General features: G+C 49.6%; 1 protein-coding gene across 4 annotated transcripts in view; it reads left to right on the forward strand.

Moving 5' to 3' along the window:
* The first annotated feature begins 235 nt into the window (after positions 1 to 235).
* Positions 236 to 16,413, forward strand: part of Inpp5a (inositol polyphosphate-5-phosphatase A) — a 184,426-nt gene continuing 168,248 nt past the window's right edge. Inside the window, exon 1 of one of the 4 annotated variants that reach the window (XM_087577269.1) lies at positions 236 to 616. In XM_087577269.1, the coding sequence (XP_087433395.1) occupies positions 542 to 616 (75 nt within the window). In that variant the 5' untranslated portion in view covers positions 236 to 541. 4 annotated transcript variants of the gene reach the window in all.

Consider the following 16,413-nt stretch of genomic DNA (forward strand, 5'->3'; position numbering starts at 1 on the left):
CACTGGTGTTGGCTCCTCCCCACCCTAGGCCCAGCTCCTGTGAGCAGGCCCGCCCCTGCACAGACCCCACCCCCCAGCCTAGCTCCTGCCCGAGGATCCGCCCTTCCAGCCGGCCCTGAGACAGGGAGCCTATGACCCAGGTCTGTAGATTGTGTGTAGGCACCGCCCCACAAGGAGACCCCGCCTCCGGCGCGACCGACAGCACCGCCTTCTAGGGTCCCACCTCCTGTGGGGCGGGACTTGTCCCAGCCGGAGTCGGCGGCGGCGGCTGCGGGAACTTTCCCGGCGGGTCTAATGGCTGCGCGCGGGCCGCTGTGAGGCGCGGCGGCGAGCGGGCGCGGGGCCGCGGAGCAACGAAGAGCCAGCGACCGCAAGGCTGGAGTCCCGGCCAGGCCCGGTCCGACCCGCCAAGCCCGCGATGCGCCCCAGTGCTGTCCCTCGGCGCAGCTGACGCCCCGCGGCCCCGCGAGACCCCAGCCCTACCGGCCCCGCAGGAAGCGGCCGCCGCCACCCAGTCCAGAGCCCGCTCCGCCCGGGCACCATGGCGGGGAAGGCGGCCGCCCCCGGCACCGCGGTCCTGCTGGTCACGGCCAACGTGGGCTCGCTCTTCGACGACGTAAGTGCCGCGCCGTCGGTAGGGAGGGGCGGCTACGGGCCAGGAGTCTCCCAGCCCGGGACCCTGTCATCCCCGTTTACAGTTGGAGACCCTAAATTCCGGCCCCTACAGTGCCTTCTATAGCTGCGAACCCCTGGCCAGTTGTCTTTTGGACGTGTAACTCTGATGCCCCCTACCCACAGCTGGAGACTCCGACCAGGGATTTCCCAAGCCCCAGACCCTGACCTCATAGTGGGGGTACCCTAGGCCAGGAAACTTCCAGCTATACACCCGGGACCTTAACACCGCTTTTCTGGTACCCGAGGCCAAACTCAGCTTTTGAACCCCTGTCTTAACCCATACTACTAAGTCCAGATCCTTGAATCCTGATGCTGCTTCCTTGCTTTCCTTCTGAGATAGCAAATCCCTATCCCTTTCCTGCTCCGGAACTTCATAGCCACAAGTTCCTACCTGGAGTTTTGACCCAGAATCCTGATACTTGGTTGTGCTGGCCTCCAAACCTAAGCACACGCTGACCCCGGGTTTCCTGATTCACCCCTGGCTCTCAGTCTCTGACTCTGATCCCCAAAGTCTGTTTCTGATTCCAGAAACCCAGCGTTCAAATTTTGGTTCCTTGTCCTCCCAACCCAGACGTCACTGACCCTGAATGCTGAGTCTCTATCCTGAAACATGAGTTACTACACCTACTCTTGGCCCTAGAGTGGGATCCCTGCCTCTAATTCTGCACCCCACCTCCCATCCCTGAACCTTCTTCCCAATAGACCTCAGTCCCAAACCTTGAACTCCATCATCTGAGTCCTGGTACCTAGGTGTCATCCCTTGGTCCCATCTTGTGAGGGGCCTGAGGAGTAAGACACCCTCATTTTGCCAGGTTACTTGCAATAGCACTAGTACTCAAATGAGGTAGCTGTATTCAAGCCTTGGAGGACTTTATATTCCTGTTTACTAAATGAACCCGGTGCTGAAAAGCTCTTCAAGGCCAAAAATGGTGCCAAAGGCCCTTATCTTGTAGAACAGTTCCTCCAGTCCCACCCTGGAACCCTGGGCTTTCTCCTCTGGGAGGCAGAAGGGAGCTGAGGCCTGGGGCACTGGGAGCTCCCTGGAGCAGGCTGGGGCTGACCTAGTTCAGCATTGCAGCCATGATGCCACCCCGCTGTTGGTACTTAAACTGCCAACCCAAATAAAGCAGGATGCGGCTCCAAGTGGCACGCTTGCTTAAGAAGAAAGGGTAATGCCACAGCTGGAGCTACGGAACCACATACTCCCCTTTCTCCCTCTCCCTCCCCTTGCCTAGGTGAACAGTTGGGATGATGCCAGGGCTTGGATACAGGCCTGATGTAGATTTCAGGCGAGGGTCCTGTTTCCTTCCTGGCAGGGAGCATGGGAGAAGAGTTTCACTGAACTGAGTTCACAGACAGTGTAAGCTTGGCTTTTATTAGTAAAGGCAGGCGTTATTACTATATTTTGTTATTTTCACTTACAGACACATCCGTGTTCTAGTTCCCTGCTAGAGAGGCACTGTCTGCCCTCTCAAGTTTTGGACAACTTGATGTAGTTTCACGTGTGATCGTTTTCCACAAGGGCCTGTATGGGTGTGTGCCTGTATATTTAGCATTCTATTCTAGGCCTTCCAGTAACTTGTCACTGTAGCGTGGTTTTGTTCAGATGATTCAGATCCGTTAGCTGTGGCTTCAAAGCCTCAGAAATGTCAGGAAAATTAGGCATGGTGGGGCACTTTCATCTCCAAGGGAAAATAATTTTGCTGTGAGAAACATTCTTTCTAGTAATTTTTGATTCTGAGTTCTAGAGTTTCTGTTGCGTTTCAATCGTATATATACGTAACACACTTCTCTCCGCCGATATTAAAGAGGGTGAATTAATTATGTATGGAGCCCTTACGTAGCCCTCACTGGCGTTGGAACTTACTGTGTAGACTAGGCAGGCAGATCCACCTGCGTCACCTGCGTCTGCTGGGATTAAAGATGGTAGACCACCATGCCTTCCTTAACTCACTTTTCAGCAACATAGTGTCTGACTTTTTACTTGTTTTCTTAAGGCTCTCTGAAGTTTTGCACTACATTTATATCTAAAAGGAATATCTGTCTTGACGAATTGTTCCTAAGTTAATTCCAAACCAGTCCCCAGGGACAGGCATACCCTTAATGGAATGACCAAGAAGGGCACACTCACATTCTGTGGCCTGCTTCCTTGGTCAGGGATTGGGCGTTGTGGGAAAGAAGCTGGGGAGAGAAAGTAGCAAATTCTCAAGTGAGGTAGATTTTAATTCCTCAGCTATACTGGACTCAGAAAGTGCGATTGACTGTGCCCCTGATGACAGACATACCTCTCCAGTGGTGTAAAGGAGCTCTTGCTGTGGGAAACATGCGCTCCCCTGCCCAGTGCCTTAGCTGTTGTTTGAGGGAATCAGCTCCCAGGAGGAAAGTGTCCGATTTGAAACAGTCATGCTGGCTCTGGAGGGCATTTTTTCCTTTTATGCACAAGCAGTAGGTGGTTCGTTTCTGCATTTATAGTTTCAGAAGTCTCCCCTCCTATGTTTCCATCCTCTTCCTAAACCACAGGGGACCCCTCTTAAAACATGTACCTCTTTCTTTTTAAATTGGGGGTTGAACCCTGGCCTTCCCTGCTTAGCTATAGGCCCTAGCCCATGTATGTAAATTTTAATCATAGCTTTGTCGTCAGTACCCTGGGATCTCCAGAACATCTTGTTCAGCCTGCTCTTGTCTTCACCAGCCGTCCTGGCTGGCATCCTTGCCTGGCAGGGCGGCCCACTGCAGTTGCTGAACTGTGCTGCCGAGGGCCTTCATGGTGCTTGGAGCCCTTTGACCTTTTAGTCCTAATGCTTCACTGTAGGCGAAATGTTTCGTGTTCTTAAAAACCGCTCAGGGTTTACGCACGTGTGTGTGTGTGTGTGTGTGTGTGTGTGTGTGTGTGTGTGTGTGCGTGCGCGCGTGTAAGTACTCATTGTGTTAAATGTCAGAACTGAAAATGTTAAGCACAGAACATTACAGGACACTCTGCTTACTGGCAGAGGGATTGGTTGCTTTATACCCAGGACCAGGGCAAGGAAGCTCCAAGGTCCCTTTGGTAAGAGTGAGACAGTTAAAGTCATGGCACAGTGTTAGAAAAAACCACCTTGGCTCAGTCAGTCTTTGGGAGAAGAGCCTTCAGCCCGTTTTCTGAGGACTTCTGTCCCAGCTGGTGACCCTTCAGAAGTGTTTTGTCAGGTATCCAGAAGCATCTGCTACTTTCTCATTTTCTAGTAGTGACTGCCACATTGCCTCTGGCTGATTCCTAGTTTGACTGGATGTCACTGGGAGAGAGGGAATGAGTGAACCAGGCTATGATCGTTCTGCTGATCTGGCTGGTGCTTTAACCACTGTGTTTGTAGCTCTAGACTGCACTCGTGGACTAGTAGTGAACGGAGAAGGTAAATGCTTCAGATCGCCCTCCCTTACATGGTCAGGCTGTGCTGGCCTGGTCCTGCTATGTATTCAGAGTAAGATGTCATTCGGAGCTTGTTTCCTGCTTAGCTTAGTTAACTCCCAAGTGACCCTTTCCAGGCAGACATGGTCTTGCAGAACTGGCAGTGTTAGCAGGGACCCTAGTCAGCAGATGTTTTTTGAGCCATGGGATGGAGAGAGGCAAGTCAGAACTGCTGTGGGTGGGTGGACTCCAGGCTACCTTGGCCCATTCCCTCTCCCACCTCCCTCTTCAGATTTATCCTCTTTGCCAGGTTTTCACCATTGGTGTGGAAGGGGCTATAGTCTGGCTCTCACAAGCCTGTTCTGTCCTACATAGCCTTCATGAGGACAGTCTCTACCTCATTCCTCTTCCCAGGTTCTGCCCCACACTTCTTCACTCTGGGATTCTTACTTTTTTTTTTTTTTTCCGGAGCTGAGGACTGAACCACTGAGCTAAATCCCCAACCCCTACTCTGGGATTCTTGATGTCAGGACTAGGGTTGCTTCTTTGCAGTCAGCTCTAGAACATTCCAGTCACTTCCCAGGGAAGCCGTGTATATTGACTTCACCTTCCATTACTACTGCCCACCACTAGAGTGTTTGTCTGTTTGGAGGTTCCTGGTTCCTGGAAGTAGACCTGTGGAGAATGTGGCTTTGTGTCTGGCTTCTTTAACGTAGCAAGGAGTCAGTCATCAGCATTCTTCCTGTCTTGGCATGCATCACCGCTCCATGCTTTTCTAGGGATAGAGTTGTTCCTGTGTGCTTGTGTTTGTCCAGTGATCAATTAGTAGGCATTTGAACTGCCTTTGCATCTCGGTTGTGAAAACTGTTGTGAACTCTGGTGTGGGTGTTTTCGGCTCACAAGGTGTATGGGGTGTGCCTTGCAGAGGACTTGCTGAGTCCAGAAGAAACTGTCCTGCTTCTGAGGGGCTACCATGCTGTCTATATATGGATGCCCGTCTTGTCTTGTCTTGTCTTGTCTTGTTTTGTTTTGTTTTGTCTTGTCTTGTCTTGTCTTTTCCTCGTCCTTGTCCTCGTCCTCGTCCTCCTCCTCCTCTTCCTTCTCTTCCTTCTCTACATGCATGCCTGGTATGCATAGAAGTCAGAAGAAAAGGCTTCAGATCCCCTGGGAGTGGAGTTACAGACAGCAATGAGCTGCCTTGTGAGAGCTGGGAATCAAACTTGGGTCCTCTTCAAGAGTAATAAGTGCTCTTAACCTCTGTGCCAACTCTTCAGTCCCCTGCCCCCATTCATTTCATGCCCCTCTAGTGGTTCTTGGTTTCCCAACATCCTCCCCAGTACCTAACATTGCTCTTTTTTCTAAGACTTGGCTTCTTGGAAATCCTGTATTTGCTTTTCCTTTCATACTTCTCAGGATGGTATACCCAGGTCAACCTAGACCTTCCCTGGCAATGCTCACTTCCCGGCCCTCACATAGGTTCCATTTCTTTTTGTGATGCTCCAAATGGCAGCAAACTGAGGCCAACATGGCCCCACCTAGCTAGGCCCACTGCAATTTTCTCCACAGAAGATTGGCACTCTTTTAAAAGTTATTTCTAAATGCACACGCGTGGGAATGTGCTCATGAATATAGTGCCTATCAAGGCCAGAAGAGGGCCCCTATCCTCTGGAACTGGGTGCTAGGAACTGAACTTGGGTCCCCTGTAAGAGCAGTACATGTGCTCTTAAGCAGTGAACCACTCCTAAAACTCCCCTGAAGGGGCTGGGGATTTAGCTCAATGGTAGAGCGCTTACCTAGGAAGCGCAAGGCCCTGGGTTCGGTCCCCAGCTCTGAAAAAAAGAACCAAAAAAAAAAAAAAAAACTCCCCTGAAGTGAGACTGTCACACATGTCTATTTTTCTCTTTGGCAGAGCATGCGGCTGCCAATGGCCTGGCCTTTCCTGCTAGAAAAGGGTACTTTCAATGTTTAGAATCTTGAGGTAAACCTGGTGGTCACCTGTTTCCATGCTGTGAATCCCCCCCACCCCCATCCCCTTAACCCTTTCCTAGTGTTCAGGAACTGGGACCATGTGCCCTTCTACCGATCCCTAGTTGGTCTTACCATAGTTAGGTGGCTTAGGAGTCTCAGCATTCTTCCTTTTGGCTATGCTGTTCGTGAGCAAAGATTTCAGGGAGCAGTCTGAATTGTAGTCAGTTTTCTGAGTCTGTAAGACAGGCCCAGCACTTGTCTCTCAGGGTGGTGGGATCAAATGAGGCACTATTGCAACATTTATGCTACTGTTACTGGTGCTTTTGACCATGGTATGAAACCATTTCTGATTTGTAAACACAGGTGATTTTCCACAGACATCATTTCCTGGCTTCTTTCAATGTTTAGAATTTTGAGAGACATTATTTAGACTTTTGCCATACACCTGGTGGTCCTCTGCTCCCATGCTCTGCTTGCCCCAACCCCAACTCTGTCCCAACGTGAAGGGAGAAGGACCATGTGTCTCTCTGTTACTGACTAGCCTTTGAGGATGCAGTACCCCTGGCCATGAGGGCTCATCCATTGTTCATGCTTTCATTGCTCCAGGGGTGCTGAGGGGACTGGGAGCATGGGGATGGCTTGAAATATTAAATCTTTTTCCATCTTTGAAGTCAGCACTGAGGGTAGAGCTGTTGGATGGTTTAGTGACATTTGTGGGGCAGTTGTGTTCGTACAGTCCACTCAGACACCTGAGCAGGCTCAACATGCAGTGATCCTCCTCCCAGTAGCTGGGGGGGGGGGGGGGGCTGCTGCCTAGTGTTGGAATCTGTGATGGGATTTCATGGACTTGGCGGTCTGATTGGAAAGTCACAGAAATCCAGGAGTCCCTGTCCCAGGCAGTAAGACTACAGTTGAGAGGCTTAGACTTAGGAAGAAAAACCAGCTTCCCTAGGTTATAGCTAAGGGAGTATGGGCTCCCCTGGAAATGGCCTCAGCTGTGAGCTGCTCGCCTTCTGTCCTGTGCTGTTCCAGGACAGCCATGTTCACACCAGGTTTCCTGCCCTGATGCAAGCTTACTGACTGACCAGTGTGCCTGAGACAGAGAAGATAGACTTGTTCCCCTTCCAGTGCAGTAGACGAGTCCTTTTCAGTAGGTTGCTTGGGAATCTCCCACACTGACAGACTCTCCAAAGACCTGAGAAGGTGCCTGCGCTGGCCAGGCTCTTGGTTCTGTTAGGCAGTCCAGTAAAGCCTTGGCCAGCTAGGTCTGCCTTGCAAGCACTGCCTTTGGAGTTGCAGGGAGGGAATTTGGAAGCTCTGGTGGCCATTTCGGGCTGTCTTTTTTTCTGAAGAATAGTTCAGAGTTTGGCCTTCAAGCATAGTGAAACCTAGAAAGGTCCAGCACTAAGTCTCAGGGAAGGCAGCCTGATCTTGAACCTCTTAAAGGACTAAGGACCCTGGTGTAAACCTCCTGACAAGATGCGGTGGTAAGAAAGCTTTCTGGGCTTTCCTTAGTGATGAAGGAGAATGGAGCGTTCAAAATGTAAGACCAATGAGAGGCCATTGCCTGTTTTCATGTGAGGAGAATTTTGATTCAGAAATGGAAATTCTACTCTGATTTAATTAATACTCTATTATTGGCAGATTGGGGGTGTGGTCTACCAACTTAATGCAGCATCCCTGCGGGCTTTGTGGGAGGCTGGCTCCTAAGCCCACAGTTTCTTGCAACTGCTCTGTTTTGTGAGCATGCCTTTGGACTTCATCTTTGAGACAGTTGAGTCACTGTTGTGTCTATGCTTGGCATTAGTGATGAGTGCACCCCTGGTGCCTGCATAGCTCCCCAACATTAAACTGTGAAAGGTTGCTCTGAGAGGTGGCATGCTACCAGAGGGATGATAGCCGCATGCCCTATGCCATAAGGAGGAGCTGGTCTAGCTGGTCCTATAGAGGATGCTTGACTTGTATAGATCAACCCTGATTGATGCAGAGGGCCTCGGGCCCTGGAGGGGCTCTAGGTAAGCTGGTCTTGCTGTTGATGTAAGGAGATTCCTGGCTAGAAATATGCCCTGAGTGTGGTACCAGAGTGCTAGTGCCCTGCAAGTCCAGAACACTGCTCTGGGTTTGTTTTGCACATGGAATGTCTTCAGCTCATTCTCAATGTCTCCATGGGCTAGTTACTGCAGAGTCTTGACATACTGATTGACCATTGTGGCTTTGGGCCATTTATCTTCATGGCTTATCTCTCGATGAGGATATGGTGCTTTTCCTTGGAGTTTTTTGAGGTTACAGGGTATTCTTTGTGCCCTCTGTCCTGGGGTATGCATGCAGAATAGAGCTGCCTTTTCACATTGGAACTACTGGACCAGCTCCCGCTCTCTGGTCAGGGCCTACTCAACCTCTAAACTGACTGCACCCCAGAGCACTGTCTCCATGATTTATCTGCATTAGTCTGACCCTCACTATCTGCATCTTTGTCTCTAACCTCACATGGTGGACCGTCCAGATGATGTGCTTGCCACGCTTCCCTCTCAGATTGCTCCAGACCTTTTTCTTCTCCCCTTGGAGGTTCAGATAGACCTACTCTAAGTCAGTGTGTGCCCTGGTACCATTCTTTACAATATATTTATATTTATTTGCATTGTGTACACACACACACACACACATACACACACACACATACACACACACACACACACACACACACACACACACACACACACACACACCCCCATGCACCCACACACTCATACCCGTGGTGGACAGAAGAGGGCATTGAATCCTCTGGAGCTGGAGTTACAGGTGTTTCTGAACTGCCCAACATAGGTGCTGGGAACCAAACTTGGGTCCTCTGGAAGAGCAGTACCTTCCTAACTGCTGAGCCATGGCTTCAGTGCTCCCCTGCCTTTCTGATCAGACATGTGACCTTGGTTCATCTTCTGCTTCTGCCTGTTTATGCTTCAGCAAGCAGGAATCACACCTGGAAGTCTGGTTGAGGATACTAAAGCAGGGAGTGGGGATACCTGCCTTTGTCAGTGCTGCTGGGTAATGACATCCCACTCCCATGTGGGGAACTTGCTGTGGGTCCCATCCCATGGGGCAGCAGCCTCGTCTTCACTATGTCTCTGAGTGCCGAGCTGCTGCCAGATGGCTGGGCAGCCACTCACTGAGCCTGAACACATGTGGCTAACGGTTACGGCCTCCTGTGTGACCTGGCACTGCTCCCAGAGGAGCCTCATCTGCAGCTTTGCTGTCTGACTGCCTCGGCCTGCGGGAACACTTGGGACTCCCCGGAAGCTTCCTTCTGCACTGGTGCTGTCTCCCCTGCTCATGTTCTTACACCTTCTTCCCCTCACAGTGTTTGTCGCTCAAGTAGGACACATTTCTACATCTGTGGCCTCTGGGCCACTGTTCTTTTCCAGGGACTCCTCCAGGTCCCTGTAGGGGCAGGCGGCTCTCACTGATCCTTTTAGGACAAGCTTATGTCCTGGCTTTGGGCAATACGTTTGGAGCTCTCCTTGCCTGCTTCCTCCTTCCCAACCTGAAGTGATTCCAGGTTTTGCTCTGTCCTGTCATTTTCTCCTGTTGACAGCTTTCAATATACATATTGCCTCCAGGTGTCTGTCCTCTGACAGCAGCACCGCGTGATCTGGGGATAGAGGGTAGGAGTGGAGGGAGAGCTGGCAGCTTTCCTTGAGAGCTGATGCCCATCCCATGTCAGGATGAAGGTGGAGGCTGGGTGGGAGGTGTTTTTAGTCAGCTGATAGCAAAGGCGATGTGTTGCCCTGGCACAGTGACGTTAGCCTTGGCTGTGCTTATACCTCATGGTGCCATGGGGATAAGTATGGTCCAGTGCACTCTTGTGGTTAGTGGAAAAGCCTGTTTCTTGGACTGTAGCTCTTTCCCTTTTTCCTTTAAGAAGTTTTATTGAGGAATAATTTGCATACCACACAATTTACCTAGGAGGCTGTACAGGTCAATGACTTTCGGAAAATGCCTGCATTTACGCATCTGTTGCCATGAAGCAGTTTTGTAACACTTCCCACCTAGCCCTCTTAAGTGCTCAGCCCCGGCTCCTGGCCCCACCCTCCTCAGCTCTGCTGACCTGTAGAGTCCTGTCTTCCCTGAAGTTTCCATGTCACAGAATCATATGATATTCAGTCTGATGTCTGGTTTCTTTCAGTGAGCACAATGTGATGATTTTGAGGTTCCTTGGTTTTGTGTGTCAACAGTTGACCTGTCTCGTGGCTGAGTTGTATTGTACTGTATGGTCACATGGTTCATTCATTCTCTGTAGGCAGGCCTTTGTGAGGTACAATGAGTGAGTAAACATTGTTTCTATGGACACAAGTGCTTGTCTTCCTCAGGCTTACAGTTCTGTGTGGGTGTGGGTGTGGGTGCTTGCTTCCCTGGGACTGGTTGAACAGTCAGTGTGCTTGTGTGTGTATGTGTATTTGTGTCTGGGTGCACCATTTCATCCTCTGTGGTAGTGTGTAGGTCACAACCTTTTGCTGTGCAAGCACCTGGTGGTATTTTCTTGATGATGAGTGGGCATGGAGTGCACTTCTAGCCTTTTCTTTTCAGTGTAGGCATCCTTTAAGTTGGTTCCTTTGCCGTGTTGGTAATCACTTTTGGCACTGACTGTACTAGGCAATTTCCTGGCTGCTGACCCGCTTACTTCTCTAGGAGGGTACAAGGTGCTGGGACCCCCACTGGAGGCCCCATTTACTTGGACAGACAGGCAGATGTCATAATGTTCCTTCATCAAACACAGATAATCCAGGTGAAGCAGGAGTAGGCGTCGTCCCAGGAGAACTCAGTGATGGTTCTCTTCTGTTGCCTACAGTGTAGGGAGCATGCCACTGTTGAGGGGGTAAGGGCTCTGCAGTCCAACCCACGCCTGTCAATCTCTATGGGGGTGTGGCGGGACTTTTCCAGGGACCTTCAGTGGCGGTTGGCCTACTATTCCTGTTTTTTCACAATTATCTTCTCCCTGGGACTCTGGATGTGTGTCCATCCATGTGCAAGTCTCAGAGGTACTTTATGGCTCTGGCTCTGTGGACCAATCACCCAGGTTTTATGTAGGATTGTGGTCATGCTGGGGATGAGTCGCGGCATGTTAGGGTGGGGGCATTGTTGCCAGACTGGGTGTTTCTGTGGACTTGGCAGTTGCATTCCTTGAGGTTCTGTGGGAAACATCTGTCTGCAATGGGATGGTCTGGCCTTCTGGCAGCAGGTGGCTATCTTGGCTTAGGCCCATCAACATAGCCACTGTAGGAGAGCAGTGGATGTTAACTGCAGCTGGGGGGGCATCTGGCTGCCTCAGTGGTGGGGAAACACAGGAAGGGAGAATCCGCTCTTGTTTCTCCCTTTAGGAGGATGCTTGTCTAAGGCTGTGGGGTGATGAGCTGTCAGGCTTACTGGCCCACTGCATCTTTTCTTGTTTCTCTGGGCCTCTCAGCATTGCAGGGCCATCTTGTCAGGCCTGGTATTTGCCTCTCTGGGAGTTGGCCATTGGGAAGGCTTGGATGTGTGACCCTGGCCCATTTGGGCTTGAGGCTCCATTATTCTAGGTACTATCCGGGGTCCTGAGAAGGAGCCAGGGAGGCCTGTCCTTCAGCCCTGTGCAGCCTCCCTTGTCCACCTTTTGGTATTTTGGTGATTGCTGGCCGCATGATGAGTTAGGATGAGAAGTCAGAGTAGGGATGTCTTTGGGTGTCGGGCTCTGACCAGCTAGCTGACATACATGTGGGAGCTAGCTGACATACATGTGGGAGCTAGCTGACATACATGTGGGAGCTAGCTGACATACATGTGGGAGCTGAGAGTCTGCCGCTTCCTTCTGTGCTATCTCCGAGCCTTGTGCTGGAGGTGAGGCCTACCCATGCAGATGACATCCAGGTTCATTTGTCATCTGGAGTTACCCTCCTAGGCCTTGTTCTCTTGGCATGGCATCTGGGTGAGGAACAGGCACATTTCTGGGGACATGTTTTGCTGTTCTTCTCCTTCATCACGGTTGGGTTTCTCAGATCTGTCATAACTTCCTGTTTTCTTGTAACGACCTGGGGGCCCTCGCTGTTGCAGTCAGGTGGTGTACTCTGACACTGTCCAGGTGGGAGGAGAGGGCCAGGCCATGTGGAAAACAGGAGAGAGCCATGGAAACTGACCAGTAAGTAAACAAAACAGTCCTTGGTGACAGGCAGGAGGCTGCCTGAGACCCTCAGGGGGACAGATGGGGTCTCACTTCCCCCAACCTCCGTCATTTGAGGTCCCCCAGAGCAGCTCCGTGTTAGGTTTACAGAGCTCCAGTTTCGTGTGCTTCTGCTGTATCTTAGCAGAAAGATGTGGCCTGGAGAGAGCATGCTGGGGAGTGAGGAGAGGCCTGGGCCTGTGTTGAGGGCGGGAGCGTGAGGGTAGAGGGTGCGGTTAGTTCACTAGATGCAGTCCAAGGTCTGCACCCTCATGGTTCTGGGGCCTCCTGCAATGACACCTGCTGACCCACCTTCCCCACAGGGAACCGACTGCCCTAACCTGGGAACATAATTCTGAGTGAGAAGGTCTTCATGGAGCCAGTGTCAGTGGCCTGGAACACAGGGATGCTCCGATGTTGAGACCACACATCCTCTGGTGTGGCTGTCCTGAGGTTTTGGTTTGGTCAATCTGAGTTAGCTGGGGAGGCAAGGAAGGAGTGGCCGTTGGGGTACTGTGACATAAAAGCAGAGTCAGGAAATGGGGAGCTATGTGGCAGATGTGGCTCACAGAAGTAGGAACAGGTACTGTGTGCTAAGAGGTGCTGTGTGCTAATGGTTCCAGGCCCCTGTTTCTTTACAGTGAACAAGGTCATTGGCCTCGGTCTGTGTCTAGTGGGAGGGTATGGTGAGCGTAGAGTGCCATGTCTGCTCCATTGCTACTGTTGTCCCTCAGAGTGGGGGCTTGAGGCTAGTTGAGCCCCTGAGCTGACTGTGAATTGTTAAACCTTTATCTACTGGCAAGCAGCTGCTCCCATGGAAGAAGAGGTGTTGCATTGAGTGTAGAGTTAAGGGGGTCTAGGGGCATCAAGTGGCTTGGGAGTTCTAGGCTCTTGTGGGTGTTTCTATGACTGAACAGCAAGGCCCTGAACAGTAAGGACATTGTGGTGTACCTAAGAACTGTGGATAACAGACACAAAAATGCCAACACTTGATCTTTCTATCCTTTTTTGAATAAAATTCTACTTGGGGAGAGATCAGATGCACCCTAGTGTTAATGGGAATCAATACCTATGCTCTGATGATCCCACAACTGTATTCTCCTGTAGTGGGGTGTAAATAGGTGTGGAACGCTGACCCTGCTGTTCACATTCTGGAGGAACTAAGGCTGCGACCTGTGTGGCCCACATAGATGCGGAGTGGAGGGGTTTCATAGTCTTTCCATGGTGTTTGCAATGGGTCTGCCTTGTTGACGAGATGCTAACTCGCAGCGTCCCTGTAAGAGAGTGCTCAGCCCTCACCTGCTGGAGTCAGCTCAGCTCCAGGGGCTGGATGCTGTTCAAGGAGCAAATCTAAGCATTCTAGTTCAGACCTGAGTCCATTGCGCCCGGCAGAACGTCACCTGTTGAAATACCCAGGTTCTTCTCTCTGACTGAGGGCAATGAATTGAATTGGATCAGGACACATGGTTAGAAAGAGAAATAGACAGTGATGAGGAAGAGAAGTTCTCCTGGGACTGGGAGCAGGCTAGGGAGCTGAGGGTAAATTCTCCAAGGCTGGAGGCCACAAAGAGCTTGACCCTTTATAGGACACTTACATAGTAACCACTGCTTCCACTCAAGCTTTCCTTATACTAGCTCTGGGAAGGGCTTTCAGGCATTTATGTTAATTTTTTTAAGATTTATTAGCAGGCATGCTGGTGCAGACATTTAATTCTAGCTCTTGGAAGACAGGCATTGGATATCTGTGAATTCAAGGCCAACTTCGTCTACACAGTGAATTCCAGGCTAGCCAGAGCTACATAGTAAGACCCTGGCCTCCAAAACAAAATAAAACGTACACACAAAAGATTTATTTTTATTTATGTGTATGTGTGCCTGTCTGATTGTCCGTATGTGAACCACATGGGTGCAGGTGCCCTTGGAGGCCATAAAGGGGAATCAGAGCCCCCGGAATTGGATACAAGTAGTTGTGAGCTGCCTGATGTGGGTTCTGGGAACCAAGCTCTGGCTCCGGATAGTTTCTATGAGTGGGATCTAGCAGTTCATGCCCTGTCCCATGCTTTGACTCTGCATGATATTTTCTGGGGTGGCCCATGGTGTGGCATTGTGGTACTTCACTCAGTTTGTGACCTAGTGTGTTTCATCGTGTGATACACACTGCATTTTGTGTGGTATTGATGGCAGTTTGCTGCCATAGATAGGGTTGCTGTGAATATCCATGCAACGAGCTTTTGTTTGAACACAGGTTTCTGTTTTCTTGGGTGTAAACCCAGCTGTGGAGGTGTTGGCCAAGGGAGCTTAGCTTTTGAGGAACTGCTGCTGGGTGCTTTCCACAGCCAGGCGTTTCATGTTCTACGAGCAGTGACGGTTCTAGTGTTTCCACATCCCCAAACAGCACTTGCTATTGTTCATCTTTGATAACTGTCCTGGTAGGTATAGAGTGACATCTCCCTGTGATGTGACGTGCAGTTCCCTGATATTGAGTTTCTCCGTGAGCTTAGTGGGTATTTATACGTCTACTTTGAAGATTCAAATCTGCAGCACATTTTGACTTTTGTTAACTGTTGAATTGTTAGAATTCTTTATATATTGTGGATACCAGACCTTTACCAGTTGTGTGATTCCCAATTTGTTTTCTCATTTGGGGTATATTATATTCATTTCTTGAGTGTTATTTGAGGCAGGAATGATATTAATTTTGATGGACTGTGCCTTGCCTTTTCCTTGGTTGCTTGTATCTAGTCTGAGGTTACAAAGACATGTTTTCTTCTAAGTCCTACAGTCACACAAGGTAGTGGTTTGCTTCTCTTGGCTGTGGCAATCTTGTCATTCCAGTGGCATTGATTGAAAAGACTCTTATTTCCCATTGGGCGTCTTACCACTCATGTTGAAATTGTAATTGGCCATGAACTTCACACATTTATTTCTCGGCTCTCTGCTTGACATGTCCACTATCTTGCTGGTGTCACATACTCTATATCACTGTAGCTTTGTAGTAAACTTTGAGGTCAGAAGTGTGAATCCTCCAATTGTTTTGTTTTTGTTCTAAGTCTTGCCTTGGCCATTTCCTTCCAGTTTTATATGAGTTTCAGGCTTAACTTGTCAGGTTCCACAAAAACCCAGCCTGAACTTAGACAGATTATTACTAGCCTGTAAGTTCTTCAAGGGAGTGTTATCTTTGCAATGATGTTCTTCCAATCAAGGTGAGTTCTTCATTTCTTCTACTTTATTTTTTTTTAAAGTTAATATAAAAAAATGCTTTCTCTCACACAGACCCACACTCACACACACACACACACACACACACACACACACACATACACCTATATACTCACATACCCACACTCACATATGCACTCATACACACAACCACATACACACTCATACATACATGCATACTCACACTCAATCACATGTATACACACACACCCAAAAACACTCAAACACACAATATACACATGCATGTTCACATACACTCACACTACACCCACTCATACCCACTCACTCATACTCACACACTCATACATACACACTCACACTCATATGCACACACTCATACCACATACCTATACACACCACACACTCATACACACATACACTCACACTTATACACATATTCATACATACACTTACATACACACTCATGCACAGTCACACACATACACACTCACATACACTCACACATTCACAGCCACACCCACATACTCATACACCCACACCACACACTCATATACACACACACACACACACACTTATACCACACCCCCAAATACACATTTACACTCAACACACACCATTGCACCTTGCTTATTAATTCTCCTACTACCTTTCCCATCTGTTCAAATAGTTTCACTGAATTTTTTTTTTAAAAACTATTTTACAGACTTGAACTTGGGTTAAATTTATCCTAATTGTGTCTGTGGGTGATCTTCTGAGAGTTTTCCTTCTTTCTAAGTCAGTAGTACTGGTTTGCATCTTGCTAGGAATCCTTCGGGTACCCAGCTGCTTTCCTCATGGGTCCGTGGTTGTTCACACATTCCTAGTGGTCCTTTCCCCTCTGTAAGGCTGGAGACAGCACTTGGTTTTCTGACCTGACTTGTGTAATCGCATCTTTCTCTCACTGTCTATTGCAGGTCTGCCAATTTTTGGCTCTTTTGGATTGCCAGGTTTCTTCTGTCTTCTGGTGTTGACTGCATTC

This window comes from Rattus norvegicus, chromosome 1, assembly GCF_021556685.1.
Source record: "Rattus norvegicus strain SHRSP/BbbUtx chromosome 1, alternate assembly SHRSP_T2T, whole genome shotgun sequence".
Lineage (NCBI taxonomy): Eukaryota > Metazoa > Chordata > Mammalia > Rodentia > Muridae > Rattus > Rattus norvegicus.